This window comes from Podarcis vaucheri (assembly GCF_965113315.1).
Source record: "Podarcis vaucheri genome assembly, chromosome: 7".
Taxonomy (NCBI): Eukaryota; Metazoa; Chordata; class Lepidosauria; order Squamata; family Lacertidae; genus Podarcis; species Podarcis vaucheri.
Genome location: NC_138765.1, coordinates 27,133,902 through 27,155,232, shown reverse-complemented (window position 1 = coordinate 27,155,232; position 21,331 = coordinate 27,133,902). Strand labels below are relative to the sequence as shown.

Sequence of the window (21,331 nt, the reverse complement as noted above, 5' to 3'; positions counted from 1 at the left end):
AAAAGCAAAATGGAACCACGGCTGTAGATTGTGATCAAGTACAGATGTGCTACAGGCACAGCTGAAGAAACCACAGCGCAGCTCTGAAGAGCATAGGAATCGGCCTTATACTGCATGCAAATACAGATGCTCCACCACTGAGCTACGGCCCTTCCTGGGCCATCGGGTGCTCAGCTTGTTTCGGTGAACCTTGCAGAACAGTATTCCTGGTGAGGCATTCTCCTCCCCTGCCCCCAGGGGTGGGCAGCTAGGTTAGGGAGTGCAGGGCAGGCTCTGTAACCTCCAGGACCTTGCTGCCACTCCCTGACAACCAGCATTTCTGGCTGCCTCAATTCTGCTTCATGGTAGGACCAGTCCTGTTCAAAGAACTTTACAGAAGGCAACAGCCACTCCTGTGATGTCACCGTTTTGCATCAGGATGCTGGGTCTGCCTAAGGCGGGAGTAGTCATAGGATGGCCACTTATGCAACAACAAAATTTGAATATGAATATGGATGGGAACACAGGAAGTTGCCTTATACCTAGACAGACTGTTGGGTCCTTCTATCAGTGTTTCTCAAACTTGGGTCCCAGCTGTTGTTTGGGCTACAACTCCCATCATCCCTGACCCCTGGTCCTGCTAGCTAGGGATGGTGGGAGTTGTAGTCCAACAACAGCTGGGGACCCACGTTTGAGGAAACACTGACTCAATGCAAAGCCTACAGTGGATGGTAGCACCTCTTCAGGGTTTCAGACAGGGGACATTCCCAGTCCTACCTCCACGGTCACAGGCAGAAACGCTTCTGAATACCACTGCAGGAAACTGCAAGAGTAGAGAGGTTCTGTTGCACTTAGGTCCTGCTTGCGTGTTTCCTATAGATATCTGGTTGGTCATGGCGATAACAGGACACCAGGCCAGATGTCCTGAGCTGGAGAGGCCAGGGATTGAACCTGGGATCTTCTACATGTAAAGGAGATGCTCTGTCATTGAGCTACAGGCCTAGGTGTGCCAGTTTAGAAATAACTACTATAATCTAAATAGAAATACAATCCATCACACCATAAGACTTTGAGCATATGACCTGTGTGCTGTCCAGCACAGCAGCTCAAGTCTGCTGTCCAGGATCTAACTGCAGAAGAGTGACTTCAAGGCCCCTCCTGCTCTCCTTTTCTTAGAGCTCTTGATATTTAAACCAAGACGTCAGGGACTGGCTGGATACTGAGGAGTGCTGGCTGGCTATTGAGGCGTGGGCACTGGGAGAAGCGGAGGTTGGAGACTGACTTGGAAGAAGGGAACTGGGGGAACCTGTAACAGCTGGAAGACGAGAGTCAGAAGTGCAGGATTGGAGAATGAAGAACAAGAGCAGGAGGAAGGAGAGATTGGTCAAGCTGGTGTAGACTCAAGGGCTTCCACACCTTCTCCTCCTCCTCCTGATCCCACCTCTCCTGCTCCACTGTTTCCTAGGACCAGAAGACAAATGAAACAGGAGGAGCAAAAGGTCACATGCAGGTGGAGTCTTCACCTGCTTGCACGAAGCTTGGGTGGAGGAGATACATAAGCTGAGGTCGGTGGGTGGGCCTCTCTGTTGCGGCAACTGCATCATCAGGTACACACCTAGGGGTAGCTGAGAGGTGTAGGATTGATGGACGTGCCTTTTCCTAACTTCTAAGTGTCCTTTTGACAATAAAGAGTTAATTCTTGACATTCCATGCCTGTGACACAAGCTTGGGACTGGACAGTTCTTCAAACCTACAGGGCTGTCCTCTCTAAAGCAGGACACAGGTTCACCCCTAGGTAGACAACATGGTGCCCTTTAAGCATTGCTGGAGTCCCATCAACTCTGGCCAGCATAGTGAAAAATAACAACATATCCTAAGAGACTGCTGGATCAAGCCACTTGCTCTCAAGGCGGTCAACCAGATTGCCTATGGGAAGCCTGCAAGCAGGACTTGAGCACAACAGCACTCTCCCCCTCCTGTGGCTTCCAGCAATGGGCATTCAAAAGCATTACTGCCTCCAACAATGGAAGCAGACCACAACCATCAGGGTTAGAAGCTGGAAGGTCAGGGAGCTGCTTTCCAGCAACATCTGGAGGGCCTCATATTAGCTACCCTAGTCTAAAGTGGCACATACCCAAGCATTGTTTTCATGTGCTCTTCCGCTAGGGCCATATCAAACAGGTTTTTCCCCCCTTTCCTTCCTTCCACATTTTTCCTTCCACGTCTTTATTTGTTCTTTCTTTCCTTCCACATTTGCAAGGGGGCTGTAATATGAGACATGGGGCTTCTGTTTAAACCAAACATACCCAGCCAGAGCCTGCTCTAGCACACAGAACCCACTGCTCAGTGCCTTCAGTCCCCAGCCATAAACAACACAGCCACTGCCCAGAGGTTTCCGATTCACGTTAAAGGGGGAAGCTGGGGGGGGCAGGAAGAGACCACCATTAGTGGCAACAAGCAGCAAAGTCACACAGATGCAGCCTACGTTCCTTCTCCCTCTGCCCAACCAGTACAAATACAAACACTAATGGTCCTTTTTAGGGACAGGTGAGAAAAGAGTTGAGTTTGCATTTGAAGGCAAACTTTTCGAACAATTTGCACACCAGAACACAGCCACCCTCCAAAGGTTGTAGTACTTCGAGTATCACCAACCCGGTGATATGTACAAAAATGCATATACTAGGGTAAGCACACACATATAAATGCCTAAGTTAGTGAAAATAATGGAATAAAATGCTTTCCTTAGGGGAAATAGCTTTGCAAAACTGTGTATGTTGGGCAAAACTGCATACAGTGGTACCTCTGGTTAAGAACTTAATTCGTTCTGGAGGTCCCGTTCTTAACCTGAAACTGTTCTTAACCTGAGGTACCACTTTAGCTAATGGGGCCTCCAGCTGCCACCGCTCCGCCAGAGCACGATTTCTGTTCTCATCCTGAAGCAAAGTTCTTAACCCAAGGTACTATTTCTGGGTTAGCGGAGTCTGTAACCTGATCCGTATGTAACCCGAGATACCACTGTATAAAAATTTGTATTTTGTACAATGAATTCTCACTAAGATGATGATGAATCTTCATGAGGAGACACACACACACACACATGCAAACTGATGTGGAAATGGAGAACTGAACTGTAGATTGTAAAAATAAACAACTGAAACAGAAATTGACAGATTCACTCACTCCTAGCTCTTTCAAAAGTTCCCACCATATTCATAAAAATCCTTCCCTCAAACAGACCGCCTCGTAGCAGCAGCCCGCTTTGTGATAATGGGCCCCAGCATCAACAGAGGACACATAGCTGGAAACACAGCAGTAAGGAAAACACACCTTACGGAAATACAGTGGTTGAAATATAGGAACCTATTGCCCCAAACAAGACCGGCACCTTCACAATTGCATCACCTTCCAGAGAGGGAGTTATCTGTGTTGCTTCGGCTGAAACAGATTCCCTTAAAGTCTTGAAGAACGTAATTGCATTAATTATGGCGTAAGCTTTTGCAGGTCTGAATCCACCTCATCAGATGCGCATGAGAAAGAGGACTGAAAGCCTCCGACATTAATGTCAGAATAATAAAGATCTTTTTAAAGGGGCTGCAGAAAAGACTCTAGCCACATCCGCACTGTACATTTAAAGCAATGTGGTACCACTTTAAAAAGTCATGGTTTTCTCCCACCATGGTGCTTTAAAGGTATGCTGCAAATGTGGCCCTAGTGAGCAACAGTAACCACTGGACTGGGGCTTATGGGAGTTGTAGAGGTTAAGGAAGATTGGCATATTCATTTCTTTTAAAGAAGCGGGTCCCATATTAAAAATGCCGAGTCTGGTTGAATATCCCCTCTCTCTAAATAGGTGGTGTACACATTTGGATTGAGAAGAAGAATGTAGTGGAGATCTTTGACGGAAAAGAAATGCAGACCTAATGCCGCCCCTTACCAGGTTTTTGAAAAGTGCCGTCACTTCCCTGGTGAAGACAGCCAGATTCAAGAATCCCGTGGAAAGTTCATGATTGTTCTGAGAAAGGTGGTTGTTGCCAAAGTTCTCCAGAGTTTCGCTGTACTGCTCCTCGTTCTCCACATGCGCTAAGGAAGACGACACAAAAATCAGTAGAAAGGAAGGTTTCTGCCAGATCCAGATACCCACAGAAGTCAGGGAAGAAGCAAAGCAGTGTGTGGAATTTGAACATAAAGACAGCCCTGCAGGATCAGACAAGAGCTTTATATTGAACCACATTCCCACCATGCATTTCAAGCACTATGATACCGCTTTAAGCAGTCGTGGCTTCTGCTGTCATTTGTTAAGGGAGCCGAGAGCTGCCATCACAGAGCTACTAGTCCCAGAGTAGTTTAACCATTTTGCTAGGCAACTCTGGGAAATGTAATTCAGTTAGGAAAATAAGTCTCAGCACCCTTAAACAAACCACAGTTCCCAGAATTCACCGGGGGGGGGGAGCAACGACTATTTAAAGTGCTGCCAGCGTGTTTTAAATGTATAGTATGAATTTGTCGTAGTTCATCGTCTTGTTTCTCACCGTGGCAAAGCGGACACCTCTGGGAAGCCAACAAGCCGGGCGTGAGGGCAAGAGAGCTCATGTTCCCCAACAACGAATAGTTGGAGGCATGCTGCCTCTGATCCTGGAGGTAATATATATCCATCATGACCAGCACCCATTAATAGTCCAGCAGGAACACCAACTGGCAGGCATTATGTAGGCATGTGCTGAATTGTGCAAAGCAATTTTGTGGCAGTAGTGCTGGGTGTGCACCAGCAGCTGTGAGGAGAGGGCTGTGTGGTGCATACTTGTGCCTCTTCCACTGCATCTCCAGCAACATCCAACACCCACACTGCAGATTATTTATTTATTTATTTATTTATTTCCTTCCTTCCTTCCTTTCATTGCACTGCACTGCATTTATAGCCGAACCTCTACGACTGCCTCTACTTGGGCCCGATCCAAGTTGCAACCGCGCCAAACCCATAAGTAAATACTGGCTTTCCTGTGATTCACACACGTGCAGAAGCGGTTTCTGCTGTTTGCGCACACGCAGAAGTGCGCTGCCGCTGAATGCACCTGCGCACAACGGCACTTCTACCAGCGACCCGGATCAACTTACAGATGGACCTCCAGCACTGATTATGTCCATAAGTAGAGGTTCCACTGTATATCACCTCTTTCCTTGAAGTAGCTCAAGGTGGCATACTCCTCCCCATTTTACCTTCACAACAAATCAGAATGAGAGACTGTGACCGGCCCAAGATTATCCAGCGAGCTTTATTTAGAATGAGGCCTCAGGCAAAAAACAGCCCTGAGCACTTCCAGTCTGCTTACAACAGTAAAGGGCACGGCCCAACACTGTGGTCCGTGAGCTCCTGGGTCGTAGAATATTAGCAGCGAGAGAAACCTGAACTGCCTCCAACACCATCCTTTAGGCCCCTTGAATGAATCTGAGGTGCATGTGTGGCATATACAGGGACTGGGGGCTACCTATGAAGGTGACTCGGAAACTACAACTAATCCAGGATGTGGCAGCTAGACTAATGACTGGAAGTGGCCACCAGGACCATATAACACTGGTCTTGAAAGACCTACATTGGCTCCCAGTACGTTTCCGAGCACAATTCAAAGTGTTGGTACTGATCTTTAAAGCCCTAAATAGCTTTGGGCCAGTATTCCTGAAGGAGCTTCTCCACCCACATCCTTCAGCCCAGACACTGAGGTCCAGCTCCAACTGTCTTCTGGCGGTTGCCTCACTGCAAGAAGTGAAGTTACAGGGAACCAGGCAGAGGGCCTTTTCAGTAGTAACGCCCTCCCTGTGGAACGCCTTCCCATCAGATGTCAAGGAAATAAACAACTATCTGACCTTTAGAAGACATCTGAAGGCAGCCCTGTTTAGGGAGGTTTTTAATGTTTGAGGTTTTGGTGTGTTTTAAGCATTTTGTTGAGAGCCTCTCAGAGTGGCTGGGGCAACCCAGTCAGATGGGCGGCATATATATCATCATCATCATCATCATGGGCTAGGGGCCCCCCTTCACCAACCTGCTGCCCTCCAGATGTTGTTGAACAACAACTCCCATCAGCCCCAGACAGCTTGGGGAGGATGGGAGTTGTAGTCTAGCAACATCTGGAGAGCCGCAGGTTCTAAATCCTTCACATGTGCTGTTCTAGGGCAAGAATGCTCAGTGCAGATTTTGTTATGCCTTCGCATTCAAAGAGATCCTAATCCAGAAGTCTTGTGTTGCAATTTATATATTTTGAAAGCGGATTGCACAAGGCTGACGTCAGCTAAACCATGCACCAAGGCAAATTGCCTTCCTGCTGCCAGCGCAACCTCATAAAATCGCCAAATATGTTTAGCTGCGAAGGAGGCTGTCACAGAATGTTTACTAACAGCACAGCTTCTGTGGGGAAAGCAAAAGGTCAGTCTGGTGATGGGGCAAGCTGGGAGAAGTCAAATCCAGATCTCAATTCATATATTCCACCAAAGAGAGTCATCTTGTAAGGTCACCAGATTTTGCGGGTGACGGACTGTGAACTAGACCAGGGTGAAATGCTAAGAAAGAGGTTAAAGGGGTTTTCTCCAAAATCCAGAAGAAGAGAAGGGCTGCAACAACTTGGTGGCAGAGCTTAAATCAGAAAACCAAGAAGCTGGAGAAGCAGGGTCTGGGAAATAGTCCAGCATTAAAACTCTGTAGAAAGCCACTGTCTATTAGCATGAACAATACCGAGCAAGATGGACCAATGGTCTGACTGTGTAGGGCAGCTTCCCAAGTTCCCCAATTGTTTGAAGTACAACAGCAGGGATCATTCGGTTAGTAGCCTAAGGGTTCATTCTAATGACAGTTAAGACAGCCAATCAAGAGGGGGCTGGTAGTGGAAGAGTTTGCCTAGCACCCAATCAGAATGGCATGATCCTTGTGCCCTGATTGGTTGTGGGAGTTCTGAGGGCGCCTTCCCTCAGTATGCACTGTTGAATATCTTTCTGCTTTGAAGGAGGCCTGTTCTAAAAGACATAAAAAACCACAACCCTGATTATTTCAACTCAAGTTATGCACTGCTTTTGTTCAGTTTGCCCAGTAAAGTTTCTTTTCTCTCTCGACTCTGGGTTATTCAAATGACACTGCTCACACTGTACAGGGGAGTCAGATTGCACTTTGCACACACCTGGCAGAACCTACCCGTTCTCCCCAAGGTGTCCCCCCACTCTTCCCCACCCCTTGGCGGCCACACCAGCACGCAGAGAGCATTAACTTACTGAGCCCAGAAGCATGAATAGCTTTCACATATTTCCTGATCCGCTGGAGAATGGCTTGGTCTCCATCCAGGCTCTGCGAGGCAAAAGAGAGAGAGAAAAAGACACAAAGGTTTGTCAGAGTTGCTGGGCAGTGCCAAGCCGGGAGGCGGGAAGAGGGAATTGCCAGGCCACACAAAGTCTCTTTGAAGCTCCGGCCTGTGGCAGATGTGCAAGGCAGCTGCCAGGCTACCCGAATCTGGAGTGGAGAGATCCCAAGCATGGGGAGGGGGTGGGTGGGCTGTGCAGAGATTGAGAGTGAAAGAGAGAAAATGCATTGATGGAACAGCGCAGAAAAGGAGGTGTGGCTTCCAGCCAGCTCCTCCCTGGCTGCAACAAGGGCATAGCTCTGTGGCAAAGAACACGTTTTGCATGCAGAAGATCACAGGCGCTTCTAGTTTGAAAGGATCAAAGGTATCAAATGATGGGGAAGACCTCGGCACAAGACATTCAGGCAGCCCCTGGCGCAACCTGAAACCTGCCTAAGCACCTAGCAGGGCCTCATTTGAATGTCTGCTGCCTTCTCTTGCATTCTGTCTTGAGACTGGAATGTGGTCTGTTGAGGAGCTCAGCTCAGCAGTAGAGCAACGGTTTTGCTTGCAAAAGGTCCCAGGTTCAATCCCGGCATCTCCAGGTAGGGTCTGAAAGTCTAGAGAGACACTGCCAGCCAGTATAGAGAGCACCACTCAAGTGTGCTCTGTACACTGCAGACAAGCTAAATGGGCCAATGGTCTGACTTGGTATACAGGAGCTTCTGATGTGTCTGTGGGACGGGTTATTGATGGCTAGGAGAGGACATACTACATACAATTTATCTCTCCAGTCTCCAACACGTGTGAGTTAGGCAGAGTATTAAAACCCCATCCTTGGCAACGAAAATTGAAGCTTTGGGACGAGGTTGCGAAGCCTTTCCTTTTTTGAGCAGGTAGGGAGCCGTGTTGGTCTGCTGTAGTCGAAACAAAAGAAAAAAATTCCTTCCAGTAGCACCTCAGAGACCAACTAAGTTTGTTATTGGTATGAGCTTTCGTGTGCATACACACTTCTTCAGATAAATATCTGGGTATTAGTTGGTCTCTGAGGTGCTACTGGAAGGAATTTTTTTTCTTTTTTTAGCAATTCCACCTAATGAAAGTTATCTGGCTTCCTCTTGGTTTGCCTCTTAATAAAAGAGCCAGGCAACAACCCATTAAGCATAGCATCCACTTATTTAATAGTCTTGCACTGCAGCACAGCAAAGGCAGCAGCAAAACTATGCAAGGAAGGGTGCCAACTTGAACAAAACAGGCGGGGAGGGGCAGGTAAGCACCATTCTGCGTAACTGATCACAAGATGCAGCACACACTCACCATCTGAATGGCAACGCCCATCAGGTTTGGAGGGACCCAGCCTCCTCAAATATTTTATTGGGGGTGTGAAGGGACCTCGGCCCCTAGCAGTTGGCTCTGATGTCAAAGTCAAAACACCACTACAGTGGTGCCCCGCAAGACGAACGCCTCGCAAGACGGAAAACCCGCTAGACGAAAGGGTTTTCCGTTTTGGAGGTGCTTCGCAAAACGAATTTCCCTATGGGCTTCATTCGCAAGACAAAAGCCCATAGGGAAATCTCCGGGACAGCGGGGAAGCGCAGCGCGTCTTTCCCACTGTCCTCGGACCTCCTCCGAAGGCTGGCGGTGGGGCGGAAAGCCCTTCTCCCTGCAACAGCCTTCGGAAGGCTCCTCCGAAGGCTGGCGGTGGGGCGGAAAGCCCTTCTCCCCGCACCAGCCTTCAGAAGGCTCCTCCGAAGGCTGGCGGTGGGGAGAAAAGCCCTTCTCCCCGAGCCAACCTTCGGAAGGCTCCTCCGAATGCTGGCGGTGGGGCGGAAAGCCCTTCTCCCCACGCCAGCCTTCGGATGGCTGTCCTGAAGACTTGCGGTGGGAGGAGGGTTTTCCTTCCCACCGCCAACATTCAGAATGCTGTTCTGAATGTTGGCGGTGGGGAGGAAAAAGCCTCCTCCCACCGCAAGCCCCGGGAACAGAGGAGAAGCGCTGCGCCCCTTCCCCTCTGTTCCCGTACCTGTCCTGAAGGCTTGCGGTGGGGAGAAAAGCCCTTCTCCGCACCGCCAGCCTGGCAAGCGGTTTCCATAGGAACGCATTAATTGATTTTCAATGCATTCCTATGGGAAACCGTGCTTCGCAAGAAGAAAAACTCGCAAGAAGAAAAAACTTGCGGAACGAATTAATTTCGTCTTGCGAGGCACCACTGTATGTTTCAAAAGACACAGCCGATTACAGAATTGGGCTGCGCTCAGGGAGAGTACAGACAGACATCCGTTTGAATCAAAGACATGGTGAGAAAGGGTGGTGCCCATCACTGCCTCCCCTCCCATGAGAGCAAGTTCCATAGTTTAACTATGCACTATGTGAAGAAGTGCCTTCTTTTATCTGCCCCAAATCTTCCAACATTCAGCTTCATTGCACGTCCCCAGGGTCTCTAGAGGGAGAACTTTTCTCTCCACTTTCTCCATGTCATACATAATTTTAGAAACTTCGGTCATGTCACCTCTTGCTCACTTTTTCCTCTCAGCTAAAAAGTTCAAAGCCCTGCACTCCACCCCTTGATCGTTTTAGTTGCCCTATCAGAATATCTACAGTATCCTTTTTGCCTAGCAGGAGGCAGGAGAATCATAGCCCTCTCTGGAATTCACAGGCATGCTGCCTGTCTCTAATCCTGGCTGGCAGCAAATAGCCATCAAGACTAGGAACCTTTAATAGTAGGAAGGGATTTCCTTTCTGGAGGCCAAATACTCCCCCTTCAGTCATTTGCCCATGGTTACAGTATCCCTGAAGGTGCCTCTCCATCCAGGGGTATAATTTCAGGTATCAGGGAGTGAGGGGGAGAAATGGTTCACAGTAAAGTTTAAAAGGCCTGTTCGAGGAGATATTCAAGACTTAAATTGCAACACCAGAGAAACTACAGTGGGATTTAAGAGCATCCATTCCAGTGACATTTTATACTGCCCAATAAAATGATAGCCAAGGTCATCCAAAGAAGGTCAGTCAATTGTATTTTTTAAAGAAAGCAAAGCATTTTGTCCTTTTGTCGTGCATGCTATTACTTCCTAGTGCATAAGTACCGGTATTTCACTGTTTAGAAACCAACTGTCAGTGGTGTAATTCAGATGTCACAATCTTTCCTGGTTCAGAGAAAATGGGAAACTATGGTTAACTGAAGACTGCTTGGTTTGTTTCACCTCACTCATGCAAAAGGAGAAGTCAAGCAGCTAGCCACTGAGGCTAAAAAGGTTGGCAGAGATCTCTGCTGAATTGTGTCCTTACAAATGCACACAGAAGGTATCTGAATCGTAGAATCATAGAAATGTAGAGTTGGAAGGGATCATGAGGGTTATCTAGTCCATCACCCTGCAATACAGGAATACTTTGCACAGTGTGGGGCTCGAACCCATGACCCTGACTGATGTAAACCCATGCTTTACCGACCAAGCTATTGGCATGCATGGAGAACAGAAAGAAGGCAGCTGGGGCTGAGGCACCAAAAGTGTAAAATGCCCCCGACAGCCGAACAGGAGCCTCTGTGAATGTGGAAACAGGTCCATCTCCTGAGCCCTCCTTTCCATCCAAAGCAACTTTCCTTCTGCCTTTGCTGGGAGGGATTCAAACAAAGAATCATAATACAAAGCAGGATCTTAAAGACGCCTTTCTGCCACAGTAAAAAGGAGAGGCACCAGCCTCAACATCTCTCTATTTGGCCGTTTGAGGCAAAATGTCCATTACTGTTAAGTGCTCATCCACACCCAGAGGGTCTCCAGAGATCAGCTGCTTTGCAAATTTGCATGAGTTTTGCATTTTTATTCTTATTAATGAGCAATTCCACACCACCCCTGTAGCCAAAAAGTCTCTCAAGACCAAAATAATAATATCAATACTAAGACAGCCCCTGCCCTCAGGCTCACAACTCAAGAGAGATATGACACACAGGGGGAAAGTAATGAGAGGGAGGAAGGAAAAGCAAGTTCTTCAAGTTACAGATGAAGCTAGCAGTGGTTCCATCTGTCTTGCTCTCCTGAAGCATTCTTTCCCTTCCACCTCTGAGATCAGGGCAGCCCCTACCGCACAGCTCTTCCCTAAGAAGGAACAACCACAAGCAGTGCTGGATTTATGTATAAGCTAAACAAGCTGTAGCTTAAGGTCCCACTCTCTTGGGTGGGCCCCCCAAAAAAATTAAAAGAAAAACAACAACTGGATGTACATTTCCAAAATATAAGACAGGTAAAGGTAAAGGGTCCCCTGACCATTAGTTCCAGTTTGTGGCTGACTCTGGGGTTGCGGTGCTCATCTCGCTTTACTGGCCGAGGGAGCCGGCGTACAGCTTCCGGGTCATGTGGCCAGCAGGACTAAGCCGCTTCTGGCTAACCAGAGCAGCACACGGAAACGCCGTTTACCTTCCCGCCTTCTACTTGCACTTTGACATGCTTTCGAACTGCTAGGTTGGCAGGAAAATATAAGATAAAAAACAAATAAAACAAAACCTACATACAGCAACAGTGCTTTGTGTTGTGTAGGCTCCTATTTGTTATGTGCAAATGGCTTTAGATACCTATTAGGTCCATAAATTACCATATAGCATATATCCAACACAAAAAAACAGTGACAATTTGTTGCTGACAAAGGACAGCTGGACAAATAAAGGGCCCGGTTACCTTCAGTAGCTTAGGGCCTCATCAAACCTAAATCCGGCCCTGACCACAAGCTATTGACCCTAAATCAGCAATGCCGGCACGCTGTAGCTTTTCACCTTAGCTGTATGCAGCTGGCAGAGCCATTAGGCAGGGGGAGGAGGCTGCCTCAGGTGCCAGAAGTCCCCCAGGCAGCACTCCTGCAGGCACCCCACCTACCCCACTGCCTCCTCCAGAAGCAAGAGAAGTGGTGGCACCATCTCACCCAAAACTGGTGTGATCTTCACTGAAATTAGCAGTGATAGCAGTGATAGCAGAGCGGATGGTGTTGGCGTCAGCGGCAGCAGCAGCAGCAGCAGGGCAGGGAGGCACTTCCTGTTCCACCTCAAGCGGCAAATGGGATGTGATGCCCTGGCTGTATAAATCAAAGCTTGGGATGTAGCAATAAACATGTTTCCCCTGTAGATATTACCACTCCAAGCCTTTGGCATGGGATGGGTATATTTAGAATGGGATTGGAAGGAAAATATCAGAAAGCCTGGCTTAGCCAGTCAGTGCAAGTCAGGGGACAGGGATTAAGGTTAAGACTAACAGTTTTATTACTTGCTTTAGGAGAGAGTTTGGTGGTTAATTTTTCTGTCAGGGCTAATTGCCAGATTTTCACGGCAAACTGAATTTATTTCTCCCGCATCCCAACTTGCCAGGGTCTTTGTTTACCTGCTCATCTAAGAGAGCAGCACTGCCACAAACCATCAAACAGGTTGCAGAGACGGACGGAGCAGCAAAGAGTTAACCTGAAGCCTGGCTGAGGTTCAGTCATGATAACAGTGCTGGAAAAATACTTGGAGGATGTAATCATCTGGATGGGGAGAAAGCAATTGTTTAGGGTCAAGCAAGGGATAACATTTGTTAAAATGGGATGGAGTCAGAGGAAAACCGTGGAGGGGAGGGGAGCTTGGCTGGGGGAAAGGGGTCTTCTTAAGGGAAGGGACATCATCAGCACTTGCATTAGAGCACACACAACCCAGAGGATCCCAACACAACCCTCAGCATGCATGGAAGACACCCGTAGCTCTTTCTTTAAAACCTGATGTTAACAGCTGGGATAGCTCAGTCCGTAGAGCTCTTAATCTCTGGGTGGTTTCCTTTTAACCAATCAGTATCTACTGATATCCATTTCTGTTTTTATGGATCTTTTCGTTGATTCTATCTTTAGATGTTGTACTCCACCTTGCTATATTTTTGTGAAAGTGTGGGTTATACCTTTGCAAATAAACGAATTTGAACCTGCAACCATCAAAGGTGCTTGGATTTGCCCCCTGAGTCAGCCTCTGATTGCTCCCTGAAAACAGCATGAACCTCACAGTCAGGAATCCACCTAGGCACGGAAGCAGGGCTCCACCAGCATCTACAGTGTCCTAGGCAGGCCTGAGCCTGTCTCGGGAGCTGCAGGAGGGACAAACACCGACGTTGTTCCTGGAAGACCAGACACAGGTGAAAGGCAGACTGCATGTTGCTAATTATACGCAGTAGCACGAGATTCTCAATTGCAGCAAACAGATTTGTTTTTTGTTTTTCAAAAAGCTAAGAATGAGGCCACACCCTTGCATTTTGTTGCCATCTCAGAAGAAACATCCCCTTCCTTCACTTTCCTATTTTCAAAGATCTGGAAGTTCTTGCAAGCATTCTAGCATTGTTCAGTCGAAACATATGTAAACATGCCTATTCTCAAGCCAAGACCTATGCCCCACTCCTCCAATCAACAATGAAAGCTCACCTGTCTGCTGTACCGTGTACAGGTAACTTGCAACTTGTGCATATTCACATTTACAAACTCAGATATATAAGCTAGGCGGCATACAGCTCCTTAAACCAGTCCCCAAAATTGAATGCCTAGTTGTTATTGTTGGGCCTGACAGCTTGAAAGTCATATTTTTCAATGTGACTTCTTGGTTCCTGGAATTCATTCTGATTGTCCAGATAAAATATAACAGATAGAATTCTGCAGGCTGTGTTGCTAGTGTGTGAAAACAGTCAAGATCCAGTGATCCCCAGGCATCACCTCCAGATGCTGGAGATGTCAGGTGCCATCCTAGTGCCCAGGCATCTTCACTTGGTTGCAAGTGGCTGATAGGTAAAGGTAAAGGGACCCCTGACCATTAGCTCCAGTCGTGGCCGACTCTGGGGTTGCGGCGCTCATCTCACTTTATTGGCAGAGGGAGCTGGCAGAGGGAGCTTCCGGGTCATGTGGCCAGCATGACTAAGCCGCTTCTGACAAATCAGAGCAGCACACGGAAACGCCATTTACCTTCCCACCAGAGCAGTACCTATTTATCTACTTGCACTGGCGTGCTTTTGAACTGCTAGGTTGGCAGGAGCAGGGACCAAGCAACGGGAGCTCACCCCGTCACAGGGATTCAAACCACTGACCTTCTGATCGGCAAGCCCTAGGCTCTGTGGTTTAACCCACAGCACCACCTGCGTCCCTAAGTGGTTAATAGCCAGGTGCAAAATGTGCCTGGCTCCTGCCGAATTTTGAACACTGTCCGGAAAATAACCCATGCATAATTTGAGAGTCGCCTGTACTGAATTCCATTCTCTTGTTCTACAGCAGGAGTCGCAATGTGGTGCTCTCCATATGTCGTTGGACAATCCCCATCAGCCACAGCCAGCATGCCCAATGGTCAGGGGATGATGTTGTCTAACAACATCAAGAGGACGTCACTACCACTCTCCAGCAACTTCTCCTGTACCTTTGTTTTTTAAGGCAAGGAAGTTAGATTAGAGTGTGGGGAAACCTTTTGTGGATCCCCAGCTATGGTTGGACTGCAAATACCATCATCCCTAGCTAGCAGGACCAGTGATCAGGGGTGATGAGAGTTGTAGTCCAACAACAGCTAGGGGCCCGAGTTTGAGAAGCAGTGCACTAGACTATAATTCCCATTACTGTTGGTTATTCAGCATACTGGCTGGGACTGAGGGGAGTCCAGCAACATCGGGAGGGTCCTAGGTTCCCCACACATGGGTTGACTAAGTGCTAGGAAGAATCACCATCCCACAACCCACTGTCAACAATCCAACCGCAGCTCAGTAACAGAGCATCTGCTTTGCCAGCAGAAGGTTCCAGGTTCAATCCTCAGAATCTCCAAGACGGACTAGGAATGTCCCCCTCTGAAGCTGTGGAGCATCTCCATCAATCAGTGTTGACAGTACTAAACTAGATGTGCCAGGAGTCTTGACTCCATCCAAGGTAACTACCTATGTCCCTAGGTCTAGCAACAGTTCAAAAAGAGCCTTCCTGGTGTGCAAAATACTGTAGCATCTTACAGACCAAATTCCACAATTGCCCAAAGACACTGCTTTTTATTTTACTTTCTAAGATCCCCAAGCTCATGCCAGCAGAAGCCAAGCCAGGCAGCTATGCACGCCCCACTGGACTTCTGCAGCTGCAGTCCAAAATCTCTGAGAGATATACACCCCCTCCTTGAGGATAATCAGCTCAGCCACAGATGCAGAGATGCAAGGGGGAAATGTCTCCAGAATGAGAGAGAGGAGACAGCTCTGCACCTGTAGCTGGTGGTGACCTCACACAGCCTCCATCTGTGACTGCATTAGACCCCATCACTGACCCCACGGAGCCTCTCTGTGCAATTGTCTAATTTACACCCTGCATTCTAAAATCAGCCTTGAATTCCTTCCAAATGTGCCCTGCTAGCCAGACAGAATCTTTTGCTGGCTGTCAGAAAGAGAGTGCCTCTTTGGAAATCGCCCTTTCTTTTGCACGCTGGTTGTTAAGTAAGATCAATGAGAGCCATTCTCCACTTTGCAGAGCTGCTCAATGAAGTGGGAACTGGTTGGTACGGCTATAAAACACAGCCAACTGTTAAGGAAGCCCAGCCTGAAAAGGGCAGCTATGAAATCTAAAATTAGGAGCAGCAGAGTATAAAAAAAGATATTCAGTCAGGGGTGCCAAGAAGATTTTCTGAGGCCAATACACTGTCTGTGGATTTGGGCCCTCTGCCCTACCTGCAAAAGAGGGCATGTATTTGCATAAATAATGTATGTACTTTGCATCATGCAAATTTGCATATTCCTTGCAGGTGGCGTGGAAGGCTCAGAATTAAATCAGGGGGGGGTCACATGTCAAGTACTAAGATGCTTGGCAGGCAGTGTCAACAGGCAAGGTTTTCCCTGCAATTTTATTTCCATACTAGAAAAGGCTTAATCAGTTGATTTTCTGCCCGATTCAAGGCACAAGAGCCCCACTTTTCCTCATTGATGACCTTAAACTGTGGAAATAACTCTAGTTTCGTGAGTCGTAAAGTCTTGATCCTGGGTAGCCAACATGGTCGCTCATGGCTATCCTGGCTGTGGCTAATGAGAATTGTAGTCAAATCCTGCTGGAGGGCACTACGTCGGCTACCCCTGCTGTAGATCTTTCATTAGTTCCTCAAGCTGGCAATACTGCACTACATTCAGTGAAAGACCAGGCACCGTTATTTCAGATGGTAGGTAGGGGGTCAAAAGATTTTCAGATTTACAGCGACTAAGATTCAGATCCCTGTGCTTGGACTGATTCCAGATTAAAAGTGAGCAGTGTATTCTAAGGACTGCAGCCATTATTTATCCATCGTAGCAAGTACAGAAATGTTATCAACAGGTAAGAACAGACACCCATCTCTCTCTCAATAACAAGGGTTTCAAACCCTTTTATGCAAGGGTTGCATAAAATATACACATTTAAACATTCATACTATCAGGAACAACCCACCCTGAGATCCACCATGGGCGGGAAAGCAATTAATCACCCCTTCCCCAGTTACTGCTGCAATCTACTTAACAGCCTAAAACTATCTTTCACTCCCTCCCTTTGTTTTAGGATGGACTCACTACTGCCCAGGATAGAGTTACAGTAAAATCCTGGATTTCTCAATTATTTTCATAGACTGGAGGCCAAGGTTGATGTCCTATACACACACACACACACGTTTGTTTGCTTTTGCAAGCGTTTTGAAAAATTTTGTCACAAGGCTCAATTAGCTCTCCATTTCAGTGTCTGAAGTTTGCCCAGACATGTCTGTGCAGTGTCCCTCCTCCACTTCACCTCTTCCTCCATGATGAGACTTTCTTTCTCTCCTGAAAACAACATTTCAATCCAGCCTATGCAGACCCAGAATAGGGTGGATGGAGGTGAAGGAGAGTTTCTGACCTTGGCCCAGGAAGGAAACCAAATTTTGAAATCCATTCTTGTAGCATGGGGCAATATCCACTAGCTTATTTTTCACTGAATTCAGTCCTAGCATCCTCAACCACTTCACTCACTTCCGGTGGAGGGTGGGGAACCTTTTTAGACCAACGGGCCAGATCCCCATCCCTGTGGGCCAACTTTGACAAGTGAGTGTCGTTATGACTTCAGATGATTGACATACATTTTCATCCCTCTGCAAACCTTGCATAATGATATATCCTCTCTTGTTCCTCAGTGTCCCAAATTTGGCTACAATCCAACTGGCACTCAGTGCCTGAGTTTGCTATACAGAGGAAATGACGTCTCCCAAACACATGCATGTAGGCCAATGGCACTTTGCTTAACTACAGGAAATAACTGCAAGCTGTGTCTCCTGGGATCTTGTCTAACCGGCTAAAATGGGCAACGTACAGGTCATGTATCGCTCTGGACATAACTATGCGGAAGCGGAGCTCATTTGCTTAATGCAGGGCACATGCACACAAGCCAACCAACAGGCCAAAAGAGTCGAGAAAGCAGTGATATAAAAGCAAGCACAATTCAGTATATACTTCTATAGGCAAAACTTTCAGGGGCAAAACAGTTCCCCCAAGTCAAATGGATTCTCCCAGATGGGGTGCCAGAGTAGCATCACTAGGCTCCCAGCAAATCTAAACTTAAAAAATACAGCACTGTACAACCAATGGAAGGTGTAGCTCTTTTGTTTCCAGCACCTGACCTGGAAACTGTTGTGATTGCAGAGTCCTTTGCACAACGGAATGACGAACAGTACGTGCCACATGCTTAAAGTTGCTTTATTTTCAATTCAATATTGAGAAATTACAAACATGCATCTTGCCTCTGCGGGAGCAGAGAAGCAACCGTCCTTCTCCTCGGAATGAAGAAACACCGAGAGAACAGTGAAAAACAGGAAACCAGTGTACGTCACATCCAGCTTCCCATTCCCGTGGGAAAACCCAACAGTACTCTGACTGTGGAATGTAAACATTGTCTTGTGACAAGCACTTCGCTGCACAGTGAAGAGAGCAGAAACCAACATCCTCCCCCTTTCTGTGAACATCACTGGGCAGCGTGTTCGTACAATATCAGTACAAACCCAACTTCTGTACATAGGTACAGTGTTGATCCCTTGATACAATCTTGGACAATACATCAGCAGGAATTTCATTACGTGGCATATAGGACACCGTTACGAGTCCCTTCTGAATATGTTCCCTAGCATGTTGCAACTTCAATTGCAAGTGCTTCGTGCTTTGCTTACAACCTTCCGAATTCAGCAAAGCCAAACATGCTTTGTTGTCCTGGTAAACCTGGATTGGACATTTGACAGGAATTTTCATGTCTTTGCACAATTGTAACAACCATTCACAATCCTTAAGTGAATAAGACAGTGCATTCAGTTCAGCTTCACAAGTACTTAAGCTAATTGTTGTTTGCTTCTTGCATGACCAATCAAATAGACCCTGATTGTACATGTAGCAAACTCCAGACGTACTTTTCCTGTCTGTAGTGTCACTTCCAAAACTTGCATCTGCAAAAATCTCAAGACCACCAGACTTCTGATTGTTAAATCTTAGTCTGTAATGCATAGTGCCTTTCAAATAGCGCGCTATGCGTTTCAGAGCTTTCCAATCATTAATAGTAGGATTGTTGACTTGTCTGCTTAGCAAATTACAGCTAACAGCAATATCAGGTCTTGAACATCTGGCAATGAAGTTTAGCTTGCCTAGCACACTTCTGTACAGTGTAGTGTCAGAAAATGCTTCTTCAGTGTCTTCTACCTGATAACCTGTTGTCATCGGTGTGTCTACAGGGTTAGCATCCATCAGGTTTAGTTTGCTTAACACATCAGCAATTTTCCTTGACTGGTGTACTAGAATGTTACCACTTTGATCTTTCTCTATTTCCAGAGATAGGTAGTTGTTTACCTCACCAAGATCTTTCATGTCAAAGTGCTCTTTCAGTTGAGCTAGGGCGTTATTGTACATTGTGACATCTTTCCAAAAGAATAAAATATCATCAACATAAAACAAACAATACAGCTTCTTTTGCCCCTCCTCTTTGACAAATACACATGGATCAGCTTTCCCTTGCTGAAAACCTAGAGAAAACAATGCTTCAGTGAGTTTTGTGTGCCAACACCGTGCACTTTGTTTGAGACCATAAAGGGACTTTTTCAGAGCACAAACAAATCCCTGTTTTACCTGTACGCCATCAGGTGGAAGCATATAAAGTGATTCACCTAGAGATCCGTACAAAAACGCTGTATTTACATCGTGGTGACTAATGTGTAGATTCTCCTCTGCAGCTAGCTTGAGCATAAGCCTAATGCTCTCATATCTCACTGTGGGTGAGTAGGTCTCGTGATAGTCTTCACCTGGTACCTGTGCAAAACCTCTGGCTACCAATCTGGCTTTGTGTCTGACTATCTTGCCATTTTGATCAGTCTTCGCTTTGAAGACCCATTTGCTTCCAAGCAGTTTCATTCCTGGAACTACTGGAACTAGCTCCCAAGTTTTGTTCCTTTCTAAGGAATCAAGCTCAGCCTTCATAGCATTTAACCATGGCTCAGCTTCCTTAGAATCCAAATCCTGGATTTCTTGGAAACTTGAAGGTTCAAATACCTTCTTGGAACTTTTAACAGCTGCTACTGCTGTCTTAGCAAATTCATCAGCAAATCTCTTTGGAGGTCTGCCTTTTGTGGCTCTTTGTGACCTGCGAATCAGCCTTTGGTCTTCAACACTTTCCTCTTCCTTCTTAGGAGAAAAGTGACCTATTGTGAACAATGGTTCTTCCAATTCCTGATCAGAGCTTTCAGAGGGTCGCATAGAGGCTTTCGCACTCTTGAAATCCTCTGAATTATCCGATTCAGTTTCAGACTCAGAATCAGAACCTTCATCAGTGGGTGTGGGTTGCTGTTGCTTATCCTTAGTCTCATCACTGTCATCAGGATAACATTGGAAAATTCCCACGTTCTCCCCCCACTTGGCATTGTACTCAACACTTCTTGTGAGCCTAATTGTCTTAGAGTCAGTCATCATTATTCTGTAAGAACCTTTCTGATAACCTAGAAAGATACCATGCAATCCACGTTTGCCTAATTTGGAGCTTTGTGGTGAGTGAATCCACATATCAGAACCAAAAATTTTCATGTGTTTGATGTATGGTTTCTTGCCAAACATCTTCTCATACGGGGTACAACCAATCGCTGAAGATAACCTGCGATTGTAACTGTAAACAAAACATGAGAGAGATTCGGCCCAATAACTCTCTGGAAGATTGGCATCATGCAGCAAGGTTTTTAACCCTTGAAGCAATGTTTGATTTGCCCTTTCGCAAAGCCCATTCTGCCATGGCGAGCGAGGACTGGACAAATCGTGTTGAATTCCTTTCTCAGTCAGAAAAGCTTCGAACTGCTGAGAAGTGAATTCTCCCCCGCGATCTGTGAAAAGAATTTTTATCTTCTTACCATGCACATTTTCCAACCAAGCACAGAATTCCTTGAACCTTGGAAAAGCCTCTGATTTCTGCTTGAGATTGTACACGTAAATATACCTGGAAAATGCATCAATGAGAACCATGAAGAACCTATTGCCACCCAAAGAGGGCGATAGTGGACCAACTAAATCAGCATGAACAACCTGGTATGGTTCTGTAGCTTGCCTACTAGACACCTTACCTTTCGCAGCCATTTTCACCTTGTTTGCTGCGCATGCCTTGCACTTCATGTGGTACCTGCAGGGTTTAATAGTCATACCTTCAACCAAGGTAGGCATTTTAGATACTGCCTCAAAATGCAAATAACCAAATTTCCTGTGAAAATCATGAATACATCCTGCATGCAAACTTTTGTTAGAACCTGCAATGCAACAAGTATCATTCTGCACAACATCATCATAATACAAAACAAACAAACGATCAACACATTCAGCATGCAATACATAATCGTCTTTCTTTGTGATGGTGCATTTCTTGTTCTTGAAGGAAACGTCAATGTTGCGTTCATTCAGCTGCATCACACTTAGAAGATTGTGTGTGGCATCCGGAACATACAGTACATCATGTATCTCTAAGTCCAAACTGTGAAGAACAACAGTTCCGTAGCCTTGACTGGGGATCGTGTGGTCATCCGCCTGATGAATCGC

General features: G+C 46.7%; 1 protein-coding gene across 3 annotated transcripts in view; it reads right to left on the bottom strand.

Moving 5' to 3' along the window:
- ASAP3 (ArfGAP with SH3 domain, ankyrin repeat and PH domain 3) overlaps positions 1-21,331 on the bottom strand; it is a 75,696-nt gene that overhangs the window by 43,648 nt on the left and 10,717 nt on the right. For 2 of the 3 annotated variants that reach the window (XR_014221802.1, XM_082231525.1), the window contains exons 2-3: positions 7,231-7,303; positions 3,914-4,059 (exon numbers count right to left, since the gene is read on the bottom strand). Coding sequence is in view for 2 of the 3 variants with exons in the window: in XM_082231525.1 (XP_082087651.1) it covers positions 3,914-4,059; positions 7,231-7,303 (219 nt within the window). In the remaining variant the exon portion in view is untranslated. Of the gene's footprint in view, positions 1-3,913; positions 4,060-7,230; positions 7,304-12,655; positions 12,707-21,331 lie in introns of those variants that run through there. The other variant, XM_082231526.1, reaches the window with a different exon arrangement.